Genomic DNA, 26,200 nt, shown 5'->3' on the forward strand with positions numbered 1-26,200 from the left:
TGATCGCTTCAAATGTATGATTATATTTTGGATTGGATGCATTTCATTTTATTTTTGCCTCAGTTTTTAGCTCGTATCTTTACATGTTTCTTGTCAACTGAACTTAAAGAAGTTGAAGACTTAAAGGGACAGTTTGTAACTTCTTACTCGTATAAATCATTGCTAGTCGGTGTCTCATGGTCGCTCACGTGTGTCTCCGCTGTTCAGACTCAGACTCCAACACAAACTCCAGTGAAGCACCAAAACCTCTTGGTTGTATCTAGTGAAGCTGTTAAACAGTGTTGGCCGCAGTCGGAGGACGCGGGGGAGACCGTAGCTTTGCTGTACCGGAGTACCGGAGACCGGAGTCTCTGCTGTACTCTGCTCCTCTGCTCCTCTGCCTGCCTTCACTCACACACCGCGCTCCTTCTCTCTCTCTCTCTCCACCTCTCACGTGCATGCTGCTCACTCCACACTGCAGCAGAGTTAGTTTAGCTCTGAGAATATCTAGTGAATGTTCAGTGGACGTTTGTGCAGAAATAACTGCTGCAGCTCCTCCAGACCAACAGAGGTTTCCCGTGTCTTGTGAAGTGACGGGGCTCCGCAGAGAGAAACGTTATCGTCTCCGACCAAAACTCCGGCGTCTCCCCCGTTCCCTCCGGCCGCGGTCGGGAGGCTGAGGCGGGAAAAGCCAACACTAGGATCAGCATTGATTCATGGAGAGACCTTGGTCTGGTCAGCTAACATTACTGCCAAGCAGCTGAAATATAGAGTGATATTGTGCTTTTAGCTGACGTGTGTCTCCTCACTGTGTTGAGTGATGCTCCTTCATGTCTATGTAGAGCGAGCACAAGCGCCAGCAACAGGACGCTGACTTTAGTTGACTTAACGGCCACAGGTGAAGCTGTTAACAAGACATTTAGGATTCTTACAAACAGGCCCTTTAATACATTTTTGCATTTCGTTTAATTTTTGCATTTTTGCAAAGAATTTCTCTGAGTGGTGCCGGTGAGTGATTCTGGTGTCGGGGCGGATTTGGTTATTTGAGCCCCTGGGGGCACGACGCGGTTGGGGCGCACTGAGGACAGTCCGCCCCGATGACGCTTTGTCCACGGCCCCAGGAAGCACCTCCGCCCCGAGTCTTTCCAAGCCGGCCTAGAGCCGGTGGCGGCGCACCGCCTCGTAGCGGGACTCCCCAGCCTGCCGTGTGTCGCTCACACCCTCCAGCTGGCTGTTAACGAGGGTCTTTTGGCACAGAGAAGTACTCGTATCGGTACTCGGTATCGGAGAGTACCCAAATGTGAGTACTTGTACTCGGTCTGAATAATAGTGGTATCGGTGCATCACTATTATAAACACAAAGAAGGTTTAAATTATTGTGAAGCATTAGGTGTGAGGAAGAGGAGGAAGAGGAGGATCTGGAGTCGAGTGAACTTCAGGAATGAAGCCGGGCGGTCGGTTGGCAGGATCGACTGGAATTTGGAAATATTTTTTGAGGGGTTTTTCTTGGCAGAGAAAACGTTCACAGGTTCAAATCCCACACGGGGGTTCTGAGTGAGTGAAAACCGGAAAAGTGGGAGTCAGCTAATGTCGGAGCTGCACAGCTGGAAAGGAAAACACATCAGTGGTGCTGGAGTTTAGGAAAGTTAGAGGAGGAGGAGGAGGAGGAGGAGAGTTAGACGAAGGAGAGTTCTTTTAGTTTGAGTTGGAGGAAGGAGGACAGACTTTGAGGGGGTTAAAAACGGGATGGCTAGGTTGAGTGTTTTATTAAATAATTGGATTTATGGGTAATGAGCTTCGGCAGGTTTCTGGAGTCACAGCGAGTCTGAGAAAACGTGCGGTTTCAGTTTCATGCTGGAACGAATCGCCAGGAAACCAGCTGAGACTCAAACGATATAAAACGTGTTCATCAGTTAGCTGTAGAGGTGTTAGGAGACGGACAGAGACAGGCTAGCTGTTTCCCCCCGCTGCCAGTCTTTATGCTAAGCTAAGCTAACCAGAGACCAGATGCATAAACTGTCAACTGATCGGTACTTTAAAACAATCAATCGGCTTCAAACTGTCACCTTTTCCAGATAGATTGTACAGATTTTTTACCTTTTTATTGTTGATTTTATTCATGTTTCTTGACTGCTGCACCAAAACATGAAGGCAAACTCCTCGTATGTGTAAACCTACCTGACAATAAACCTGATTGTGATTCTGTTAAAGGGATAGTTGAGGTGTTTCTCAGTGTGGTTGTATAATATTCAGTGTATTACTACAGTAAATGGAGTTTGGAGCAACGCAACGTACTGCTGTGGACGTTTTAAAGACCTAAAAGAATCAGCTTAAGAGAATCAGAGTACGCTATACTGTGTTCTCAGAGGTCAAATTACTGTTTCTTGTGAATGGAGTCTGGTGGCTTTGAAGAGAGGATAGACAACGGCTTCAGTTCCCCATCAGAAAGGGCTGTCTGTCTGACGGCGAGGTGAAGCGGTGAAAATATTCTAAATACGCCACTGAGTCACATGACGATTACGTTACGTTACAAGCGTACTTATTTGAAGCCTGACCGTGATGTTTTTCCAAACCCTAACTAAGTGGTTTTGTCGCCTAAACCCAACCGCCACCGTTTTACAGCGTTAACCACGTGCAAACCTTCAGCGTCAAGATACTACGCAAAACGCTACCCTCTGCTCAAGCAGCAAAATCATGTTGGATCGATCGCAGCGGTAAACCAGCGACTGCCGTGTTCTGCGAGGTAAAATGACGGGTCAGAGGTCAAAGAACCCCTTTGAAAATGTCCGGGGCAGTTTTTCCTTGCAAAAATGTAGCGCTAGTTTGGAGCGTTATTTAGCCTCCTTCATCACCAGCTAGTCTGACATGGTTGGTACCGATGGATTCATCAGGTTCTCTAGTTTACTATGATACCAGTATCTTCACTCTAGCTTTAAAACTGAGCCGCTAAAATCTAAAAATCACAAGTTGTATTAAACAAATTAGTGGCGTTAAAGCGTTATTATTGTGTTAACTTTAACAGCCCTGATAATAAAACAAACAATCTAACGGATCGAGGTAGCGGTAGAACAGCAACCATTGTGTTTTGAGAGGTAGAATTACAAGTTTTTTCAATGGAGTCTGGCGGCTTTGAAGAGAGAATAGATAACGGCTTCAGTTCCTCGTCAGAAAGGGCCGTCAGACGGCGAGGTAAAGCAGTGGAAATATTCTAAATATAGCGTACAATGATACCGATATTGATTTTTTTTGGTATCTAAAATACGTTTAGCTGCTGCCCCCGTCCACAGCAGTACATCACTTTGCTCCAAACCCCATCTACTGTAGTAAAACACTGACTATGGAGAAGGTTCCCTTTAAACTGAGCATCAACTGTCATTAAGTGCTAATAAAAACATATTTAGCACGCTTTATTCCCGTCTGTCTCCGCTGTTCTGTCATCATTACGTTTGTCTGTAGTCGATCACATGTCGTAGTAAAACACCTGGACGTTCTCACCTGTTTGGTCATGGAGTCTATCAGCCGAACAAAAAGATCCTGTTCTGTCCTGATGCCTGAAAAAAACACAGAACACACACATTAGTCAGCTGAAACACACACACACACACACACACACTGCTGTCATAATGAGCAGGATTGACGGCCTGGTGACACGTTAACACACCAACATACAGACATACATACATACATTAGCGTGTTATGCTAATGTGCTCTCAGTATGCAGAAGAGAAGAAGAAGAGCTCTCTAATAATGTTCAGTGAATGAATTCTGTTATTATTTATGTCCCGGTAGTGTATTTATGTTTTCTGTAGCTCTTGTCATCTCGTCGCGGCTACGCTAACACCCCCCTCAGCAAAAACAAACATTAGCTCCAGAGCTGTTTATTATTTATAGGCCACGCCGCCTTTAACTGCCGAGCACCCCCCCTCCGCCGCCCCCGCCGCCCCCCCGCTGCCTTTTTCCTCAAGGATAACAAGGAATCCTCATTCTCAGACAAATTAAATATCAATCAGGACTGCTTGTCTTTTATTAGCTATGCATCCGAGCGTAAATGTGACACCAACACGACATGGGGTGGAGGAAGCAAATTGCAGGGAACACCTGTTAGCGGCGGAGGAGCTCTAATTGTGTTTTTTTTCTTCTTGTTTTTCGGGGCCGTTCGCTCGCAGCTTCCCCGTGCTTTCTAATTGACATGATTCACTCCTCGCCTCTCGCGCTCCGAGTGCCGAGCAGTCTGCAGCCTAAATGGCGGCTATCTGTCCCGGGTTGCAGATGAGGTCAATTACCTCCGTACGATGCTAATCCGACGATGCCGACTCATATTAGAGTGATTTATCCCCCTTTGGAAGAAAACGCTCTTTTATGTCCCACTTTATCTGGTGTTTCTGCGGGGGTCTGAGAGCATTACGGCGTTCTCCTCCTGCAGCTCTGGACCGGCGCCAGCACAAAGCCGAGCTGTGTGTTTTGAATCAGCAAAAGATCCTCCACTTTCCCCCCAATGGACAAAACAGAGTTCACGTTTGGTTAGTTGTCAGATATTCCAGATGTCTCTCTCTCTGTGTGTGTGTGTGTGTGTGTGTGTGTGCGTGTGTGTGTGCGTGCGTGCGTGCGTGCGTGCGTGTGTGTGTGTGCTGATAATGAAAAACTTTTTCCAGTCTTAAAAAACTGCTCAGTTCACTTCAACTATCCGTCTGCTGAGGTGACCTTTAATATAAATTCCTTCTCTACCGGCTCTAATTCATGCAGAAAGTTCAACTGAGAAACCGACAGACAGTTTCACCTGAGGGAGCGACCATCATTACCTCCTCTTCATCAATCAATACCGCACACCCATGAACTAACACTCACCTGACCTACAACACTGCCATTTAAAAGAGGAGAGGTTTAACTTCATGCTGTCAATCAGAGCGTGTTACCACGACGATAAACTGTACATAAAGATGGACGACGCGTCTCCGCGGCCTCCCACCGCACAGAAGTGAAGACAACATATCCCAGATCGATACGGGAGCTGTCATCTTCAGATTGTGAGCAAAGAACGTATATCGTTAAGAAGTGAAAAACAATAGTTGGTTCCACGTAAACGTCAGCACCCAGCAGCAGAGCTACGCGTCCACCATTTTGGACTGAAAGAGACTACCGGACGCCAGTAAAACGTCCTCCTACAAAGAGACGTACAAAAGTACAACTACATTATTTATATTCTATTGTCATATTTAATGTCTCAGTTTCAGTCCAAAATGGCGGCAGCAGCTGTCGTAAAAAAAACACTGGAGTTTCGGCTCTTTGCTTTTAGACTCTTTGATCAAAACATTCCTGATACGCGAGCTGCCATCAGGAGATTTTGACGTCATTTGGAGCCAGAGTCTGCGCAGTAGTGATCGGGGGGGTGGAGCCGCGATGTCGAGGTTACCCGCCCGAACCAATCACGAGTTTCCTCGTCACCTTTCCACGTCACGTTTCCTCGTCAAGTTTCCACGTCACGTTTTCTCGTCACGTTTCCTCGTCACGTTTCCTCGTCAAGTTTCCCCGTCACGTTTCCTCGTCACGTTTCCTCGCCACGTTTCCTCGCCACGTGGCCATGCATCAGTGTCAACTTAAAACGTCGTTGGATTCAGGCGGATATGATGATGGTAGAGTTGGGTTGATTTTATGGTTTTCCCGGTCCGGTCCGGTGTACGAGCTTCGACACCGGTTTTATTTTAAGACAACCAGCTGAACCGCCATCTGTCATTATGACACGCTCCGGCCGACTTCAGCAACCTGAGCCGACGGCGTCACGGCGCTAAATCCAGCTTGTATTGCATTATTAATAATCAATATAATCACATTTTTGGGGTGACGTCAGCCGGTATCCTGCTAGCCGACGGCCCGTAACGTTAGTGAGTGTGCGGTGGAGAGAGAGCGAGGGAGAGGGAGCGAGCGTGTGACGACGGTGAGTCTGAGGTTAGCAGTAACTTTACAGCTGACCGTAGCAGCGTTAAAACATTACTCTAATATAAGACTGTGGTGTCGTGGCTCACCGTTGCTGTAGAGGAGCTGTAGCCGGTAGTGGATCCCGTTGTTGGTCTTCTCTCCGTTGTATTCCTGTCACACAAACACACAAACACTCTTTACACGACCCGCCACTGTGATGAAGGTGTGATAATAAAACATTTACAGGCTGTGATGCTGCACTCAGCCGGCTGCTGCAGGCCGCTGCAGGCCGCTGCAGGCCGCTGCAGGCTGCTGCTGTCAAAGTCAAACATGTGTACATGTAAATACATCACTCCTAACAAGTACTAAGGACGGTACTTTGAGTATTTAAAGAATAGAAACACATCTCTACCAAACTAGAAGAAATAGAAGTTATGAGACATGAGATCAAAGTTGGCAAACTAGTCTCTCTCTTCAAATAACTAACTGATAAAGCCTGATAACAAAATTACGCTTTAAATCACAATTATATGAAATAAATCAGAATTTTTACTTTCTTACGTAAAGTCAAAATTATGAGCTACAAAGTCTAAATTTAGAATTTTAAAGGAATAATTATGAGACACTGAATCAATTATTTTTAGTCAAAATAATGAAATTTAAGTAAAATGTTGACATAGTGAGTCAACGTTAGGAAACAGTAACTGATCATCTTTAAAAACTCAATTTCTTTTTTACAAACGTTATCTCATTATCGTTTGACTTCAGAAATCACCTTTTGGTCACCTCATCTGTCTTCTCTTTTTAATGTTATTATTTATTTATTTATTTATTTTATGTTTTATTTCCATTTTATTTGTACTGCTGAGTTCTGAAATGTTTTTGTTCCGGGTCCAACCATGTAAAACACTTTGTAACCTTGTTTTGAGTGCAGTATAAATAAAATATATCATTATTACATTTCATCCATTTTGTTCATTTCCACCGAGAATGTGTTTCCATAATGAAGTCTTATTATTTTAGAAAAATTTCAACTTGTTTTAAGTATTTTTTAAAATCTTGTAAAACTGGTAGCGTTTTATTGTTTTATTATTTATTTTATTTTTCATTTTATTTTATTTTATCTTATGTTATATATATCTATACATCTATAGATGTATAGATAGATATCTTTTTTATTTATTTTGTATTTTATTTTATTTTACTTGACTGTTTTTGTGTTTCAAGAAAAAACTCCAAATAAAATATTAAAAGAAAAAAGTGTTTTCCAAAATCAAGTTTTCATTTTTCAGTTTGACAACATATTATATATATATTTATAATATATTATTAAGTTTCAACAGGAAGCAGTTGGACCCTGATGACTGCTGGCACAGTCACTGTGACCTTTGACCTCTGACCCACAACAGCCAGGTGATCATGTGATTCACACGTCTGTCCCCTCTACGGGGACGAGGATGTGATGGGTGAGACCTGCATGATGACTAAGTGTGGTTAAATATGATAAATAATTAAGGTAATTATTTAAGGTGTAGAAAAGGGGTAGGACCATATACTTCTTGTAAACACTTATTTATTAATGTATTAGTATGTATTTATGTTATTTATTGAGAACTTGCTGTGAATGTTTACTGTTTATTTTATTGGTTATTCTTGTTTTGATTGATTATTATTTGTTGGTACATGTTGTAAATATCTGAGCATCTCTTCTTCATGTCTTTCTTTTACGGTTTCTTTCCTCTCTTGACCCTCCCTCACCCCGTCCTCCTCCTCCTCCTCCTCCTCTTCTTCATCCTTTATTCCTCTTTTTATTTCATCTCTCTCTCTCTCCTTTCAGTCTCCGTCAGTCGGCCGCTCGCTGCCAACAGAGAGCCTGGGAGTGTTGGCTCAGTCCCAGTGTGTGTGTGTGTGTGTGTGTGTGTGTGTGTGTGTGTGTGTGTGTGTGTGTGTGTGTGTGTGTGTGTGTGTGTGTGTGTGTGTTGGGGGGGGTATCGGGGCGAGAGACTAGAGGTCAAAGCAGAGGTCAGGTGAGTGAGTGGGTGGAGAGGAGGGAGGATTTAGAGCCAGCTGGCAGCCGATCAAACACCAAACACTCCTCAACCTGTCTGCATAGTATTATTATCATTATTATCATTAATATCATTAGTAGTAGTAGTAATAGTAGTAATAGTAATATTAGTAGTAGTGGTAGTATTATTATTATTATTAGTAGTAGTAGTAGTATTATTAGTAGTAGTAGTAGTAGTAGTAGTATTAGTAGTAATAGTAGTAGTAGTAATATTATTATTATTATTATTATTAGTAGTAGTATTATTAGTAGTAGTAGTAGTAGTAGTAGTATTAGTAGTAATAGTAGTAGTAGTAATATTATTATTATTATTATTAGTAGTAGTAGTATTAGTAGTAGTAGTAGTAGTAGTAGTATTAGTAGTATCCTGTCTGTGTCTCTCAGCTCCAAACTCATTGGTTTCTATTTAAAGGAAATCTTTGAAAACACAAATATATAGTTTCATCTGGGCCTCAAAGGAGGAAATAATTTTATTTTTCTGACCAATATTGTGATTAAATTCTCTATAAATTGAACTTTGGGCTCATATTTGTGTTATAAATAATTCTACACGTTTGTAGCATAATCACACATTTATTTATTTATTTATCAATTAATTTTTATTTTATTTTTATTTTATTTATTAGTTAAATATGTGAAATACATTGTCTAACCCAATTATTATTTTATTTTTCTGTGTGAAATAAATGCAAAGAAATACTGTTTAAAATAATATTAATAATAATACAACTTTTTAAACTTTAACTTTAAAGTAGTTTTATTATTATTAGTAGTATTAGTATTAGTAGTAGCATTATTATTATATAATAATAATAATAATACAGCTGGTTGTTGTTTAAGTCAATTTGGCCTGTTTAGCTCACATTTATTATGACACTACAATAGTGGTATATCTGTCATTACTCAGTAATATTTAAACATAATCATGACATTCAAAAGCAGTGTTTTATTATTAACACAAACAGTTATCATAATAATAACACACTGCTGGTTTGACTCTGTTAAATGTCTAACTAATATTTAAAATCGTGACTTGATATATGAGAAACACATTTTCTTAAAGCTGCGATCAAAGTATAAAAATGATTAATAAGTTTCATGTTTATAAAAGTTCTCAGTAACTTCCTCAAACAGCTGCTCGCTGTGGTTTCTATCTAACCAACAGGAAGAAATAGAGACTTAGTTGGGGACTATTTTCAGCGGCGGATGAATCCACATGTGGTGCTGTAGTGAGTGTTTGTGGCAGCTGGACGGTGTATTAGTGTGATTGTGTGTGTCGGTGGAGGCTTTCAGGTGAGTTAACGTCGGTACGTCACCTTGTCTTTCTCCACGAAGTCGATGTAGGACGTCCTCTCGATCTCCACCGGCTGGCCCTGTCGGTCGTACAGCGCCAGAACAAAGTGAAAGAAGTTGGACTTCCTCAGGTTGGACGGCGGCTGCTTCTCAAAGTGAGCTCGGGCCAAACCGACGCCACTGAAACACACAGAACAACAGTATGTTATTATTATTATTATATAGACTGATGCACATTAATAACAGCTGGTATAAGAACACCAGGTCGTATCAACGGTTCTGACAGGTGATGAGGAGGAGCAGCGAGAGCAGATCTACTCAGGTGATGATGGTCACTCAAACAGGAAGTAACTGTACTGATAGATTCATCGTGTGTTCTCTGCCCTTTTACATTAAAGACTGCAGAGACAGAGGCCAAAACCCAGGAGACAAGACTCTTCCTCCAGTCAGAGAGGAGGAAGAGGAGGAGAAAGAGGAAGAAGAGGAGGAGAAAGAGGAGGAGGAGGAGAAAGAAGAGGAAGGGGAAGAAGAAGAAGAGGAGGAGGAGGAGGAGGAGGAGGAGGAGGAGGAGGAGGAGGAGGAGGAGGAGGAGGAGGAGAGAGGAAGAGGAGGAGGAGGAGGAGGAGGAGGAGGAGGAGGAGGAGAGAGGAAGAGGAGGAGGAGGAGGAGGAGAAGGAGGAGGAGGAGGAGGAGGAAGAGGATGGAGAGGAGGAGGAGGAGGAGGTTTTGTTATATGTTTAGGCAACAAAACTACTTCATCAGGTTTAGTAAAAAACATCCGGGTTCGGCTTAAACACTTGTTACGGACATGAACAGCTGCCTCCGGCACGTATTGTGGACGACCACACTCGTTGTTATTCCACATAACTTTCATTAACGGTCTCTCGATCTACTACGTCACCTGCTCTGCTCGTTGTACTACATCACCTGCTCTGTACGTTGTACTACGTCACCTGGACTATTTGTGATGCGTCAAAGACAAACGTATCCACAGTAAAATATGTTTCCTTTCCAAACGGAACTGAGAATATAGTTTAGTTGTACGAGAATGTTAATGTTTAGGAAACGAGGCTCAGAGCAAACAGAAGACCCCGACATGAAAATCTGCAGTTTGCAAGCAACTTCGTGAAATGACCTGCATACATCCATGAAATATTACGCTGCCTGACTGACTCTCAAAACATCATATCTCCAGTTTGATAAACTTGTAACTCAAAAAGCACTAACACAAACTGAGACAAACATTCTTGTTTTGACTGGATGACAATGAAAGGGTTAAAAAGGCTCAATAAACTAAGAAACCAAGCAGATAAATAGAAAAACCATTACAGAACACCAACCTACGAGAGATCAAATCATGAAGTAGCTTTCCTAAAAGTTTAGAGGTTTATGTTATAAACTCTAACTGTGATATTTATATAGAGTTGGTTTATTAAGAGGATTGAATGTTAAATAAATCTCATTAATTTCTGTCCATATCTGTTGGCTGTGAAGCCTCATTATAACCGACTGTCTAATCTCATTCTAACATGCACCGACTTGTTTTTACATGACGTCGAATCAATTATCACAAAACCTGAGCTGAGACAAAGAAGAATCACTGACGGGGGAAGTTTGTACTGAAATTAACCAAATAAATTAACTGGACTAAAAGCCAGCTGAGAGGTTTTTATGTTGAGCCTGATAAAATGTTTGAATAGTTTGAACTGATCCTGGTTCAGCAGAAACCTGGAGTACAGGAACCAAATAAACAATAAAACAATTACTTGTGGGGTTCCACAGGGCTCCGTCTTAGGCCCATTAGTATACTGTATATCTTGCACATAAATTATATATATAAATAAAAATCATGCTATATGCAGATGATATAAATGTATTCTGTTTTGATAAGAATTTGAAACAACTTTTAAGGATACTGTTGGAAAAAAATAAAGTGTAAGAGTTGTTCCGATACCGATGCCAGTACCGGAAATGCGTCGGATACTGCCCAAAATTCGGTATCAGTATCACAAGTACGCCAGTCTTTGCACAGATCCATAATTTATTAACCCAGAAAAAACTTGTTTAATCAGAAATCAATTCTTCTTCTTCGCCGATCCAAAACAGCAGCCTTCACTGTGCTGTCGCCCTGGAGGTGTCGTGGTTGCCACGGGCAACTACTGTTTTAGAGCAGCGAAGAAGAACTGACTGCAGGTAGTTTGTCACGTGACGATAGCAAACAACAACAGTGCAATGCTAGTGGTGAGTGACGGTGACGGCAAAGAACGTATATTCATAAGAAGTGAAAGTTTGTTCCATTGCAACGTCAGCTCCCAGCAGCAGAGCTACGCTTCCACCATTTTGGACTGAAAACGACTGCTAGGCGCCAGTAAAACGTCCTCCACAAAGAAACGCACAAAAATAAAACAAATTGATTTCTATTCTTTTGTCATAATTAATGTCTATACTGAAATGTCTTGTGTTGAACAATAAAATATTATAAATATAATAAGCGTTTTCAGTCCAAAATGGTGAATATCTGGAGTTTCATCTCTTTGTTTCTATACTCTTTGACGGTAGACAGAGCGAAGAAAAGATGTAAGCCATTTGTCAATAAGTCACAGCTGTTAAATAATGATAATAATAACTATATTTTTTATTAAATCACGCTGGTATCAGATTGGTACTCAGTATCGGAATCGGTATCAGGAAGGAAAAAAATGGTGTCGGAACGTCTCTACAGATTGCAACCAACTGAAACTTCTGAAACTCTCCTCCAATAGATCCCCATAAATGCTACACACTGGTCCTTGAAGTAAGACAAAAATTAATCTTTGGTGATTGGAAATCATTTTTACGGAGTCATGAAAGATAAGTTTTTCTGGAATCTACACATAATTTTGCAAAAGCAAAAATATTAAAGTAAAATGCAGTATTTTATTTATCCAATTAAGGGTTTCTTAAATCAGGCACATTACACACTTTATACTTTCACTTATTGTGAGCAAGTATGCAGGAATATATACAAATCTAATATGAATTTAATTGTTATATGTTAAAAAGGAGTCCTAAGAACCACTACTCAGAACCAATCAAATGTTATTAAAGGGAATTTATTTAATGGGATTAAAGATGTATTTTAGTTCTAGTGATTGTTTTCTTCATGATGAGGTCAGATGTCATCGTACGTTTGATTTAATGCCATATTGTTGTCTCAGAATGAGCTTCACACGTAAAACTATAAAAAGGTTTTTACTGAGTGTGTGAAGAGAGAAACATCAGTGAGTTACTGTCAGCAGCTGATTTTAGGAAAAGTGGATAAAAATCCTCGTTGATCCTGAAATAAAATCGATGCTCCTGCAGGAAGCGACCTCTGCTCTCAGCCCGGAGAACCTCCGAGCGTCCGAGGGGGGAAACATCTGAATATTTTTACATCAATCTCATTTCACTGCTCGTTTTGTTTCCTAAAACGCTTTATGATCAATACGATGGCCCGGGCACGGATAAATATTTATTCATGCTCGGGGTTTGTTTTTGGAAGCTTGCCTGCTCTCTCTCGGTCTCGGTGTTTCCCGGCTCAGGGGTGTATTCCCCAGACGGCAGATTAATACAGCCGTGACCTTTCTGCACCTCCATTACCAATGCTTAATGCCTCATTTGTAGGCCGGTTTGTTGGAAGCTAATTCTTCCGACTCGCAGCGTTTGGCCGGGAGGACGGTGGCGTGGAGAGTCTGCAGAGGAACTCGCGGAGGAGGAGGAGGAGGAGGAGGAGGAAGGCAGCTCAGGTGTGAGTCGGTCAGTCTGTTTTAAAGGAGGCTCGGTGGGAATAAAGCAGCCGACTGTCAGAAAACACAACAGTGTTAAAATAAAAAATAACAGCGAGAGTAATCACAGCGCGGCAGACGTCAACACTTCCACTACCAGATATTTTCAATGACTTCCTGTGAGAAAAAAAACATCCACAAGCATCTGTTTTTATCCATGTTGCTATTTAGATGCTTCCAGTGGGGGAAGGAAACATCGTCTACTGCAGTAAAGGTACTAATACTACACTGAAAATACTCACTACAAGTACAAGTACCACATTCAAAATGTTACTTCAGTAGAACAGCACATCATCTGCATAATATACTTCAAATATCAAAAGTAAAAGTACTGTGGTAATGGTGTCTGATATATTACATAACTGGATTATTATCAAGGTGGAACGAATCATAACTACTTTATATTAAATATATTATGGAGCTCAAATCATTAGTCCATCAACCGAAAATTAATTGGCAACCATTTTGATAATTGATTAATGTTTTAGTCATTTTTAAAGTAAAAATGCCAAAACAACTCTCTGCTTCCATCTTCTGAAATGTGACTTTTGCATAATTGTCAGCTCTAATATATATAAAATATTAATGTTAAGTTAATTTTCTTTGCACGACGACACACTTTGAGACCTTTATACACCTTTAAAAACACACATTTAAACATCTAAAACACCACTTTATGCTTTCAAAGTAGTCAACCCATTGCACAACCCTGACTCCCACATAAATACGTTCCCATACAACTAAACTACATCTCAGTTATGTTTTGAAGGAAATGTATGTTCTACCGGATTACAGTTGCAGTTTTAAACAGTTTTAAAACACGTGGTTAACGTTGTAAAATAAAACAAAACAAAAAACGCAACAAAATGACTTGGTTAGGTTTAGTTAAACATCCTGATTTGACTTACAGTAACTATTAGGCTGTCAAAGTTAACGCGATAATAACGCGTTAACACAAATTTGTTTTAACTCCACTAATTTATTTAACGCATTAAAGCCACTTGTGATTTTTAGGGTGTAGCGGCTCAGTAGTTTTAAAGCTAGAGTGAAGATACTGGTATCATAAGAAAGTATAAAACCTGATGAATCCATCGGTACCAACCATGTCAGAGTAGCTGGTCATGAAGGAGGTTAAATAACGCTCCACAGTTATGCTACATTTTGGTGAGAAAAAACTGTCATATCCATTTTCAAAGGGGTTCCTTGACCTCTGACCTCCAGATGTGTGAATGTAAATGGGTTCTATGGGTACCCACGAGTCTCCCCTTTACAGACATGCCCACTTTATGATCATCACATGCAGTTTGGGGCAAGTCATAGTCAAGTCAGCACACTGACACACTGACAGCTGTTGTTGCCTGTTGGGCTGCAGTTTGACATGTTATGATGTGAGCATATTGTTTTATGCTAAATGCAGTACCTGTGAGGGTTTCTGGATCAATATCTGTTATTGTTTTGTGTTTATTGATTTACAATAATAAATATATACATACATTTACATAAAGCAGCATATTTGTCCACTCCCATGTTGATAAGAGGATTAAATACTTGACTAATCTCCCTTTAAGGTAATTTCACGATTAAATATTTGAATCGACTTACAGCCGTAATAAACTAAAATATTTTCTATAGTTATTTAAAATGTGTTGAGCCATCAATCTATTTTTGTGCTTCTGTTACTGTGACACCTCACTTTCACCTCAATAATCCAACCTCATTGTATCGGTATCAATCCGTTCTTGCTTCCAGATACTGACGATCGGTTCTAGAAAACTCTTGAAACAAGCTGATGTTTTATTGGAGACTGGATGATATATTCTTGCTGCACTTGTTGCCTTTCAGTAAATATGTTTTCTGGTCTAAAATACACCCAGAAAGGTCTGACATTGGAGATGTGTGCAGTGCAGTTGTAGTTAGAAGAGTTCTTTAATATCAGTATTATGGCGTCGCATCCCGAACCTCAGCTTTCTAAAAAAAGTAGCTTTGATTCAGATTTTTGTATTTATTTTTATTTGTAATAAAACATGAAGACAAAGACCTGACACACAAATGTAGGTTTTAACTCTAAAACAAACTGAATTTGGCACCTGTTTCCTCCCGAATCAAAAGCATCACTTCCACCACTAAAACCAGCCCATTATCCCAATTACAGCCGCTCGCCACGGTGACGAAGCCGTCGCCGTCGCCACCGCCGCCACCACCACCGCTCATCCTCTCCTCTCTCTCTCTGCTCTGCCTCCACTCAGAAAGCTCGTTAGCATTATTATTATTTCAATTATGCTAATTGCGGCAGCATCCACTCGTCGCAGCACCTCGTATCCGGCTGTTAGCACTTGGCACAAGGTGTAATAAAAACAGTATCGATGGCACACGGCTCGCTCGAACATGCCCGGAGTGTAAATCACACGCCAACAGCCAGAGAGGGAAAAATAAAACACACACACACACACACACAGAACAAACACACACACACACACACACAGAACAAACACACACGGAGAACAAACACCGGGCCGCGGCCGGCGATCTGCACGTTTCCACCACAAAGCCTGAAATTAAAGGTCAGCGGGAGTCGTGTCGAGCACTCTGCAAACAATTACTGAGCAAGACAGCCGGTCCTGTGAGCAGTCAGTTCATATCCACACACACACACACACACACACACGCTGAATAAATTCACCGGCTGAATATTGCAATAAAACCTGAGGTTGATCTTTTCTTGTCTCAGATTAAAGGAGGATCAGCCAGTGATCCCAGTAAACACTCCTACTGGTTCTACTGGTTCTACTGGTTCTACTGGTTCTACTGGTTCTACGCCGGCTTCACCAGCACGCTGTTGGTCCAGACTTTGCTCAAACCAGCAGAACTTTACTCTAACCTCTAAGCGGAGAGCTCAACGTTCCCAGAGATATCACATTACAGCGATCTGTCAGGATGAATTTGGGGGTGAACGTGTGTAAAACGAAGCAGAACATTTCCATGTGATGGGACGGCTGCAGCCATAAAAACATGGAGTCTGTGGTTTCACTGAACATCGTGTAGCTTCAGCGATACTCCCTACAGATATGACATGTTGTTGTGAGGTTCTCCTGCTGCTCTCTGATCAGCTTTACTTTGTTTATCGGTTTCAGAATCACAGTCAACATCAACACGGTCTGAAACACAGCAACGCACATGGAAGTGATGGAAACACCTGTTATCCTGCTGATGAAGAGTCGAGACGCAAAGAGATGAAACTCTGGTGTCTTTTTTACAACAGCCGCTGCCGCCATTTTGGACTGAAGTAGAATCTGACAATAGAATAGAAATAATGTAGTTTTACTTTCATACAGCTCTCAGTAGGAGGACGTTTTACTGGCGTCTGGTAGTCACTTTCAGTCCAAAATGGCGGAAGCGTAGCTCTGCTGCTCGGCGCTGATGTTACACTTCTTATCAATATACGTTCTGCTGCTGCCAACAATGTGTGCTCCTTCCTAACTGGCCACACCTGCAACAACAACAACCTGTAACTTCAGTTCCTACTGGAGAGGCAGACTTTTCTTTACACAAAATGAGGCCTTGAGACTCGACTTCCTAAATGATGGACAAGTCAAATCCTGCATAAATTAAGTAAGAGATAATGCACAGCGAGCCGGTCATTGTTGTGAAGTAAACCCCGACAGGGCGATGAGAGACCCCAACGCTTCTTACACGACTACTTAGCATAGCAACGGTCTGCTATAAAGAAATAAGAAACCGTAAAACGCCGTGATCAACCAATCAGAATCGAGTATTCAACAAAGCCATGTAATAAAAATCAGTAAGTGAAGTGTGTCAGAAAGGCATTGGATATTTAAACATCAACAGAACTTGGTCTCTGTTATATTTAAAACACAATGAACATTGACGGCACTTCCACATCGTGAGAGACAGAACGAGGTGGAGATATCCTGACTTACAGTCCCAAAACACTGGAGCCTACATTCCCCACAATGCACCTGGATAGTGTCTTTCATTAGAGCCTTCCTGCCTAGTCAGCCTTTAAACACCACAAAGATATCTGTAGTTATTTTAACAGGCCTAAAAGGATCTTTACTAGCCGTTCTTGTGACTTTACTTTAGACTTAAACCAGCTCTGGTTCTGATGTTTTCTGCGAACATCACTATCTTCATTTAAGAGAGTTCTTTAAGGCCGGGAGGATCTTGTCATATGTGCACACATTTATTTAAGGGAACAAGACAGAAGTCATCTGGAGGTAAGAATTATGAATTTGAGGGAAGAAATTACAGATTGAAGCTCAAAACTGTCAAGCATGATTTATGCTTGAGGGTCGCGAGCGTCCGCACGGCAACACGACCACACGGCCACACGACCACACGACCCTTCACGGGGGTTCAGCTCTGCAGGTTTTCGCCTCTCTGTGCACATCCAACATGTTTCTAACTGCAGATATGTGGATAAGCGGAGAAAATGGAGTAATTTGAGGAGCTTTGAAAATGTCGGTTTTGCGTATATTTGAGTATAAAAGATCCAAACGTTTCCTCGTCATGATTCCACGTCAGCTCATGTCGGTGTGATCGTCCTTAAAGAAAAGGAAAGATCACTGGGAACCTCGTTACGCTGCTTAATCTCCTCATTATGTCAAATTAAAATACTCTGTACCTGATCTGTTGATCGCTCTGTAATATACAGGCTACTCTCACTCTGCTGCTTTCAGCTGATAGAAGAATGAGTCTAAAGAAATGGCTTCAAGTCAAACTCTGTTAATCCAACATGAACATAAACTCTCTGAAATTAAAGACAACGGTCTGAATTTAAACCGTAAATTCTCTTTTTTATGTTAAAAAAACACTGAAAATCATCCTGATAGACTCGCTGTACATACACACACACATACACACCTACACACACACACACACACACACACACACACACACACACACACCTACACACACACCACACACACACCTACACACCATGACATTAATCAAACAGGAGATGGAGTGTGACCGCTGTTTGAGTCTTTAACCAGCGTGGCCCGCCACCTCACACACACTCACACACACACACACATAAATACACACACCAGCCTAATGAGCCATACAGCACACACACACTAACACACACACTCTCTGTGTGGCCGGCTGCCAGGATGTTAATCAAATAAACAGTGGATGTTTAAATCTGATTCAGTGGGAAACAAACTCAGAGCAAACACACACCCTGACAGGACAACACACACACACACACACACACACACACACACATTGTATACACACACATGTATACACTGTATACACACATACCAACACACACACACTGTACAGGTAGTGGATTCAGTCTAACTGTTGCGGGGGAGTGACGAATAAACGACAAGAAAATATGAAATATGTGCCGGTGAATATTATCTGTCTAGGGCTTTTATTGTGAAAGGTAAGAAAGGAAGTAGTGGATCTGGTCTGCATCTTGGTTCAGACTACGGAGCCTCCGTGTTGTTGTTTCATAAATATAGACACAACTCAACGTGATCGGTTGATGTCTTTATTCACGGAGCGAAAGGTCAGAGAATCAACCTTGTTCCAAAAAAAGATATCGTTATTTTTTCGCCACATAATATTCACGTTCTGCATGAAACTTTAATAATATAATAACGTGTGACTTAACACGTGAAAAAACGCCCCCAATGTTTAATCTGAAAGTTAATCTGAGAAGCAGAATTCAAACCCGAGACGATGCAACACGCTGACTGGATGAACTCCGTGAACCTGCGACATCGTGGACGTCCCCGAGGACGTCTTTAGTCCTTCAACATACTTTAACGGAGTGCTACCAACGAGTCAACGTTGGTTTCTTTAACCGTGACCTCCGTCTTTCTTTAACCTGGACCCGGAGGTGGCGCTCTGAAGCCTGCAGCAGCAAAACAAGCTGATTGTTTTAACTTGTTTTTATGTTTCTAACATTGTCATATTTGTATTTTTTATGTATGTTAAAGAATCATCTATATGTAGTTTCTGTTTGTCCTGAATCGCCCCGCTGAGAGATGAATAAAGTATTCTGAACTGAATGTATTTAAAGTCTAATTTAAAGGTCCCATATTATAAAAAAGTGAGATTTTCATGTTTTTTTTTATTATAAAGCAGTTTAAGTTCTATATAAATACTGTGAAAGTATCGAAACACTCAATCCACAGGGAAATACACACAGCCCGTATTCAGAAACTCTGCGTTTGAAACAAGCTGTCAGGATTTCTGACCATTTGTGATGTCACAAATATACAATATTGACACAATTTTAAACGTAAACATTCTAAATGTCTCCCAGTTTATTTCCGGTTGCAGTGTATATGAATGTCATCAGCTGACCGGAAGTACACATGGACCCAAGCTGTTGCCTAGCAACGCAATTCTGTTGCAATTCCGTCAAAATGCGCTAAAACGGAGCGTTTAAGACAGAGGGTGAATACAGGTATATTTAGGCAAACAGTATGAGGAAAATAAAGTGTTTTTTGAACATTACAGCATGTAAACATGTTCTAGTAGAAACACAAAATACAAGTATGAACCTGAAAATGAGCTGATATGGGACCTTTAAAATAACTTTTTACTAAGAAATAAAAATCAGCACATATGTATCCATAGAATATTAATATGGCGTGTTATTCCTGTTAACTTTACAGTTAAATCACTTTGAAATGACTGTACACCTGTCTACCACAACTATATATTATTTTATATAGCCTATGTTATATAATTTAACACTATTTTATGTCTTAGGTTCTATTTTTTACACACATATTTAATGAGCGTTGTCGGAGGGAGACTGACTGCTTCTCTGTGAGCGTCTCTGTGAGTGTCTCTGTGATGACAATAAAGAAATAAATAACTTGTGTGTTTGTTGAAAAAAGGGGAGAAAGAGGTTTAAAGCTCAGCTGCTGTTTACACTAATACGTCCCGTCTCTGTTCCAAATCTGTATTTCTTTTTTACATATACAGCCCAATATCACAGGTCACAAACTACAATCTGATCAGCGTCCTCCGTCCTCAGAACCTCGACTCAGATAATAAAATGACAACTGGAACGACAGAATTATAATAATAATAATAACAATAACTTGGATTATAGATGTATTATAAACATATAATGAAGAATATGGATAAACTTTAACTACGGAGGTGAAGAGGAGCCGACACATGACCCACTTTTCTGACTTTTTGACATCACGTGACTTTTTTTGTTTTTCAGCGTTGGATGTTAATGTGTCCTGATGATCGTCCAGTATGTAATTAGTACTGAACACACACACACACACACACACACACACACACACACACACACACACACACACTCCTCTCTAATTGCTATGGAAGTCGAGTTTGGACGGTTAAAATATGCACATATTGTTCATGTACTGTGTGTGTGTGTGTGTTGATTTATGCAGGACTGCACAATTACCCACGAATACATTTAGCCAATCAGGCTACACACACACACACACACACACACACACACACACACACACACACACCTGTTTGGTTAGCTCTTATTAGCCGTGTAATATGAACTAATGAGTTGAGGCTGAAGCAGCAGGCCCAGTGTGTGTGTGTGTGTGTGTGTGTGTGTTGTTATGTCATCGGATGAAACCGTCCACCACCATATATACCCACCCAAATATAAATAATGATAAATCAAAAATATTGATCAAGTTCATCAATAAATCTAAATCTAAGTTCAAATCTCTTTCCTTCATTAAACGACCGACGACAGAATAAACTCACCGATCAATAATTAAACGCTGATCTATCAATACCAGGAAATACACAACTGAGTTAATCAATAATAGTCTCCGTGTGATCAGTTACCCGACGAACAAACGACCGGAACATTCTGCATTATACTGAATTCATTAGACTCGTTAGAACCAAACTCCATCAGAAAAATCACTATTTAACATTTTGTGTTGTTATATAATTATATACATATTACTCTTATCTTCTTTTCAAGGTTTAACTTACTTAGACTCGTTAAAAAACATAAAATTCCATTGGAAAAATCACCTATTTAACATTTTGTGTTATGTATGTATTATTCCTGTCTTCTTTTCCAGGTTTAACTCAATAAGACTCGTTAAAACCACCAAACTCCATTGGAAAAATCCCCATTTCATCATTTTGTGTTTATGTATATATCATTCTTGTCTTCTTTTCCCAAGTTTAACTTAAGTAAACTCTTAGAACAACCAAATTCCATTGGAAAAATCACCTATTTAACATTTTGTGTTTATGTATATATTACTCTTATCTTCTTTTCAAGGTTTAACTTAGACTCTTAGAACCACCAAAGTGTATTGGAAAAATCACCAATTCATCATTTTGTGTTTATGTATATCATTCTTGTCTTCTTTTCCCAAGTTTAACTTAAGTAGACTCTTAGAACCAAACTCCATTGGAAAAATCACCAATTTAACATTTTGTGTTGTTATATAATTATATATATATTATTCGTATCTTCTTTTCAGGTTTAACGTAATAAAACTCGTTAGAACCAAACTCCATTGGAAAAATCACCAATTTAACTTTCTGTGTTTTCTTTGTGTTTGTTATTCTTGTCTTCCTTTTTGTTTGACTTCATCAAATAGAGCAAAAGGTATCTGAGAGTAACTAAAAGTAATCAGATTACATGACTAAATCTGATTTGTGTATTACTTTATTGATGTTTGTTTTTTTGCTGCAGGAACAAACCGCCGCTTGTTTTCTTACTTTGACTCCAACGCAAGTGCATTGTGGGAGGTTTTTGGTGTGTCGGTGGCCCGCTGTGAGTTCGATGGCGGCGGCGGCGGTGCCGTCGGGGAGGAAACGCCCGCTGACTGATTTCCATTTGTGCACCTTAATAGCGTGTGTCATTCCTAATTAGGGCGACTGGCTCGGGGAAACGGTGGCTCGATGCTGAAATGGCTGCTCCTGTCATGCTGCAATTACCAACAAATTAGTCTTTAGACTGAGGGGCTTCTGCACACACACACACACACACACACACTCCTGACCGAGTGTGTGTGTGTGTGTGTGTGTGTGTGTGTCTGTGTGTGTGTGTGTGTGTGTGTGTGCGCTAATTAGTACGTTCTGTGAGGTGTTCAATGTGTGAAAATTCATTGTAAAAGCAGGTTTCACGGACGTCAAACTCCGACCTGCAGCTGTTTGTTCTACAGCTTCACCTTCTATTTGAACAATAACGTCACTAAAACACACGTTAATACCGATAATACTAAAAATCAAACAATCCCATCGTTAACATTTACATTCCAGTAACACGTTGTAACATTAAACTCACACAGCGACTCATCTGAAGGAGTAAAACTGAGCATCTGTTCCACTGAAATCATCAAACTCTGGTCCGCGTGGTGCATTCAGGCGTCAGTAAATATGAGGGGGTTTCTTTGGTCAAGTAGTGTAATCTGATTACTTTCAGTTCATCTGATTATTTTGCTATAGTTGACGTATCAGGACGATTGAGAGAAGAAGAAAGAAGAGAAGGAATAGATGATTCTTCCAATGGAATTTGGTGGATTTATTTATTCCTCAAACTCTGGTTGGCGTGGTGCATTCAGGGTTCAGATTATCTGGGTTTTTTCAGTCGAGTAATGTAATCTGATTACTCTGATTATTTTTGCTCTACCGGCGCATTAAAACAAACTGACAAAAGATGAAAAGTGAATGTATGTGTGAACACAAAATGTAAAAAAGGTGATTTTTCAAATGGAGTTTGGTGGATAAAACGTGTTTGTCATCGGATTCCTTTCAATTCATTAATTCATAAAACTCTGGTCACTGTGGTGCATTCAGGGTTCAGTAAATCTGAGTTTTTCTTGTCAAGTAACCTGCTTCCACTTATTCTCTGATCATTTTGCTCTTCGATATTTTAAGGCCAAGAAAAGAAGAAACGTAAACTGTTAAAATGCTAAAATATAAAATATGATAAATATGTGCAAGTAAGTGGCGGTGCATTCAGGGTTCAAGTAAATCAGAGTTTTTCTCGTCATGTGATGTGACCTGCTTCCAGGTACACTCTGATCATTTGTGTAAAACTGAGAAAAGAAGAAACGTAAACTGTTAAAACGTTGATTTTATCAAATGGAATTTGGTGGATAAATCTGTCCTAAAGTACTGGTGCATTCAGGGTTCAGTAAATCTGAGCTTTCCTGTTCAAGGAAATGTTTTTTTGGCGGGAAATTATGTTCAGTCTTTTTGGCGCCGAACTCTCGTCACATTTATTTGGATGTAAAGACGATTTTTTTTTACATCTTTGAGTTTTTTTTGTGATATTTTTCCTCTCAGGACGGAGAGTCTGAAGCAGCTGCATGTTTTCTCTACTCAGCTGTTTCCTCCCAAACATCCTTTACCCGCACGCCGCCTGTCACACACACACACACACACACACACACACACATGGCCGAGCCCATTAGCCTGGTCACCTGCTCCTCTCAGACGCAGCTCGAGGTTAATTGTTTGCAGCTTTTTCTCTTTTTTTTGTGTGTGTGGCTGCTTCTGATTAGCCGAGCGGCGGCGGCGTGCGGCGGCTGACACTCTGCAGAGGCCACGAGGAGACAAAAGAGCCGCGCTCGAGTGTCGACGGTTTATTTACACGAGTCAACTTCACTTCCACGGCGCCCGCGACGAGGACGAGGAGGACGTGTCGGAGAGGATTTACAGTAACGAGGCTGACGTGGCATCTGCTGGCTGTTTAATTATCCAACACGTTCTTACGGCGGCGTTCAGGAGAGTTTAATTGTGTGTACGTGAAGAAGAAGAAGAGGAGGAGGAGGACGGGGGGGTGTTGACAAATGCAAATTCAGGAGGAAGTGCGTTTGTTCTCACCTGGTGGGAGAATAAAGATGTCTAAAAGGAGGAGAATAAAACAGGTAGTGAGCGGTGGCGGCTTCAGCTGACCTCCTCCATCATTCTTCGCCGCCGCCGTCATGAGTTACGGCTCTCTGATAAAAAGTCTCTCAGCGCTCAGATCCATCACTGTCAGACTCTACAGATCCACGCACGAGTTCCCGATCCCCCGCCTACCCACCCGCCCCCAGGGAGCGCCGAGTGGAACGCCAAACGCCCCGATGATTGAGCCGATGACGAATGACGCCGCAGACGAAGTGGGGAATCCCCCCGTCGACGATTATTCACCTCATCCAAACACTACCTGAACCCCCTCCCACCACTGAGCCTGGGAACCCCCACCCCACCTACCTCCCCTTTAACCCCAGAGGACAAAGATAGGGCGTGGAGGGCAGGATCACTCACTCTGCTACCTTTTTTCTCTACACTCTTTTTCTCTCCTTCCAACAGCGGTGTCAGGGAGGGTCGAGGGAAATCTGCTCTCTGCAGGAGAAACCTCCATCTTAACACATCATCTCTGCCGGTTATGGAGTCAGAACAAGGCTATTTGTTCCCTGAAAACAAGTGCACAAATCTGCAAACTGTATGCTTCATTTCGGGGTCACGAGAGTGGACGTTACTAAAAGACAGAGCGAGGAATATAGATAATACAGAAATAAATAAAATAAAGAGCAAATACAAACTGTTCTCTAATCACAGCTACAATAATAACGAACAATCCTCATTTTGACCTGCAGGATTTAAAAACATGCAACCGACTGTTTTATCATCACAACCAGTGTTCACTGAAGCTTCTTTAATGAGCTTCAGTGTCATTAAAGAAGATATAATAAGGTTTAAGATCTCTACACGAGCATCAAGAAAAGGACGTTTCATCCTAAACACGACTTGAAACAGGTCGCTTTATATTCCCACTGTCTCCCAGCTTTTAGAATAATATAAAATAAAACATATCAAACTTTGTTACGGACGATAAAACTGTTGGACTTATTTTCATCGATGTTGAGTTTTCACAGTTCATCATTTCACAAATATTAAAGACTAAAAAACCAGAGAATTTAATCAGAAGAACAAACAATCAATATTATTTTTTAGGAGGATAGAATCGGTTTTAAGATGTTGATGACGGACTGAAGTTTAAAGGCAGATTATTTAACTGGTTTTAAGACTCGATAAGAAGTTTTGGTGCCGAGAACAAAACAAAAAGATGCTTTTTATAAGTATTAGTAAGTCAGAACGCTAACAGCTCCGTCTCAACACATCGTTTCTGACGGTTATTGAGTCCTAAATTGTCAATTATTTCCTTAAAACAAGAGCAACAATCTGCAACGACAGTTAAAACCATTTCACCGTTAAAGAAGATATAATAAAGTTTAAGATGACGTTTCATCCTCAAAACTCCTCGAAACAAGTCGCTTTATAGTCTATCGTTCAGGGCTTTAGTTTGGTTTATTGACAATATTATAATATATTTATAAAATACATTACATCAAACTTGTTAATTGTTACGGACATGGCGATAAAGTCTTGGACTTATTTTCAGCGATGTCACTTTTGTTTCCAACATTTATCAAGATGAAGACCAAATATATTTATTCATAAGAACAAATATTATGTGTTAGAAGGCAGAGAAGACGTTTTTAAGAAGTTGTTCAAGAAGCAAACCTGAACGGACTGAAGGTTAAAGGCCGATTATTTAACTGGTTTTAAGACAGTAAAAGTTTCAGGACTCCATTAGAAAGAGTTTTGGTGCCGAGAGCAAAACAAAAAGACGCTTTTTTTATAAGATCTGATGCTCACATGTGTCCGAACACTCACAGCTGTGCAACAACTCTATTTAAACTAGATAAAATAAAGATAATATGAAGACAATTATTATTTAAAATCAGACAAAGTAAAGCAGAGTATAAGTTTGATTAGCAGATTGTGTGTTTTGCAACGTGATGGTTCAGGTTTGGGAGCCCAACGATGGATGTCACATTGAGATTCAACATTTATTTTTAACACTTGAAATGATGAACGCAAGGTAGTACAAAATGTAAACCATACTTTCATTTGTACCTCTTTACTTAAGATTTCTTTTTACAAAATGAACCCAAACAGTGAGAACGAGTAAGATCCTGGAGAAATAATAATAATGAGAATCAATTTGAAACAAGCTTGATTACATGATATTTAGTCAACGCTGATCTATAGAGGAAACCATGACGAGCATGTTTGGACGGATGGTTGGAAAACAACACTGATCTCAGACAGAACGATGTGAAACTCTGAA

The 26,200-nt window shown here is 40.6% G+C and overlaps 1 protein-coding gene across 5 annotated transcripts in view; it reads right to left on the bottom strand.

The window, feature by feature from the left end:
* The window catches only part of LOC141775823 (transcription factor COE3), a 174,343-nt gene that overhangs the window by 139,687 nt on the left and 8,456 nt on the right, over window positions 1-26,200 (bottom strand). For all 5 annotated transcript variants that reach the window (XM_074649544.1, XM_074649549.1, XM_074649545.1 and 2 more), the window contains exons 2-4: window positions 9,277-9,433; window positions 6,000-6,063; window positions 3,475-3,530 (exon numbers count right to left, since the gene is read on the bottom strand). In XM_074649544.1, coding sequence (XP_074505645.1) covers window positions 3,475-3,530; window positions 6,000-6,063; window positions 9,277-9,433 — 277 coding nt within the window. The remainder of the gene's footprint in view (window positions 1-3,474; window positions 3,531-5,999; window positions 6,064-9,276; window positions 9,434-26,200) is intronic.

Source organism: Sebastes fasciatus, chromosome 10 (assembly GCF_043250625.1).
Source record: "Sebastes fasciatus isolate fSebFas1 chromosome 10, fSebFas1.pri, whole genome shotgun sequence".
Classification (NCBI taxonomy): domain Eukaryota; kingdom Metazoa; phylum Chordata; class Actinopteri; order Perciformes; family Sebastidae; genus Sebastes; species Sebastes fasciatus.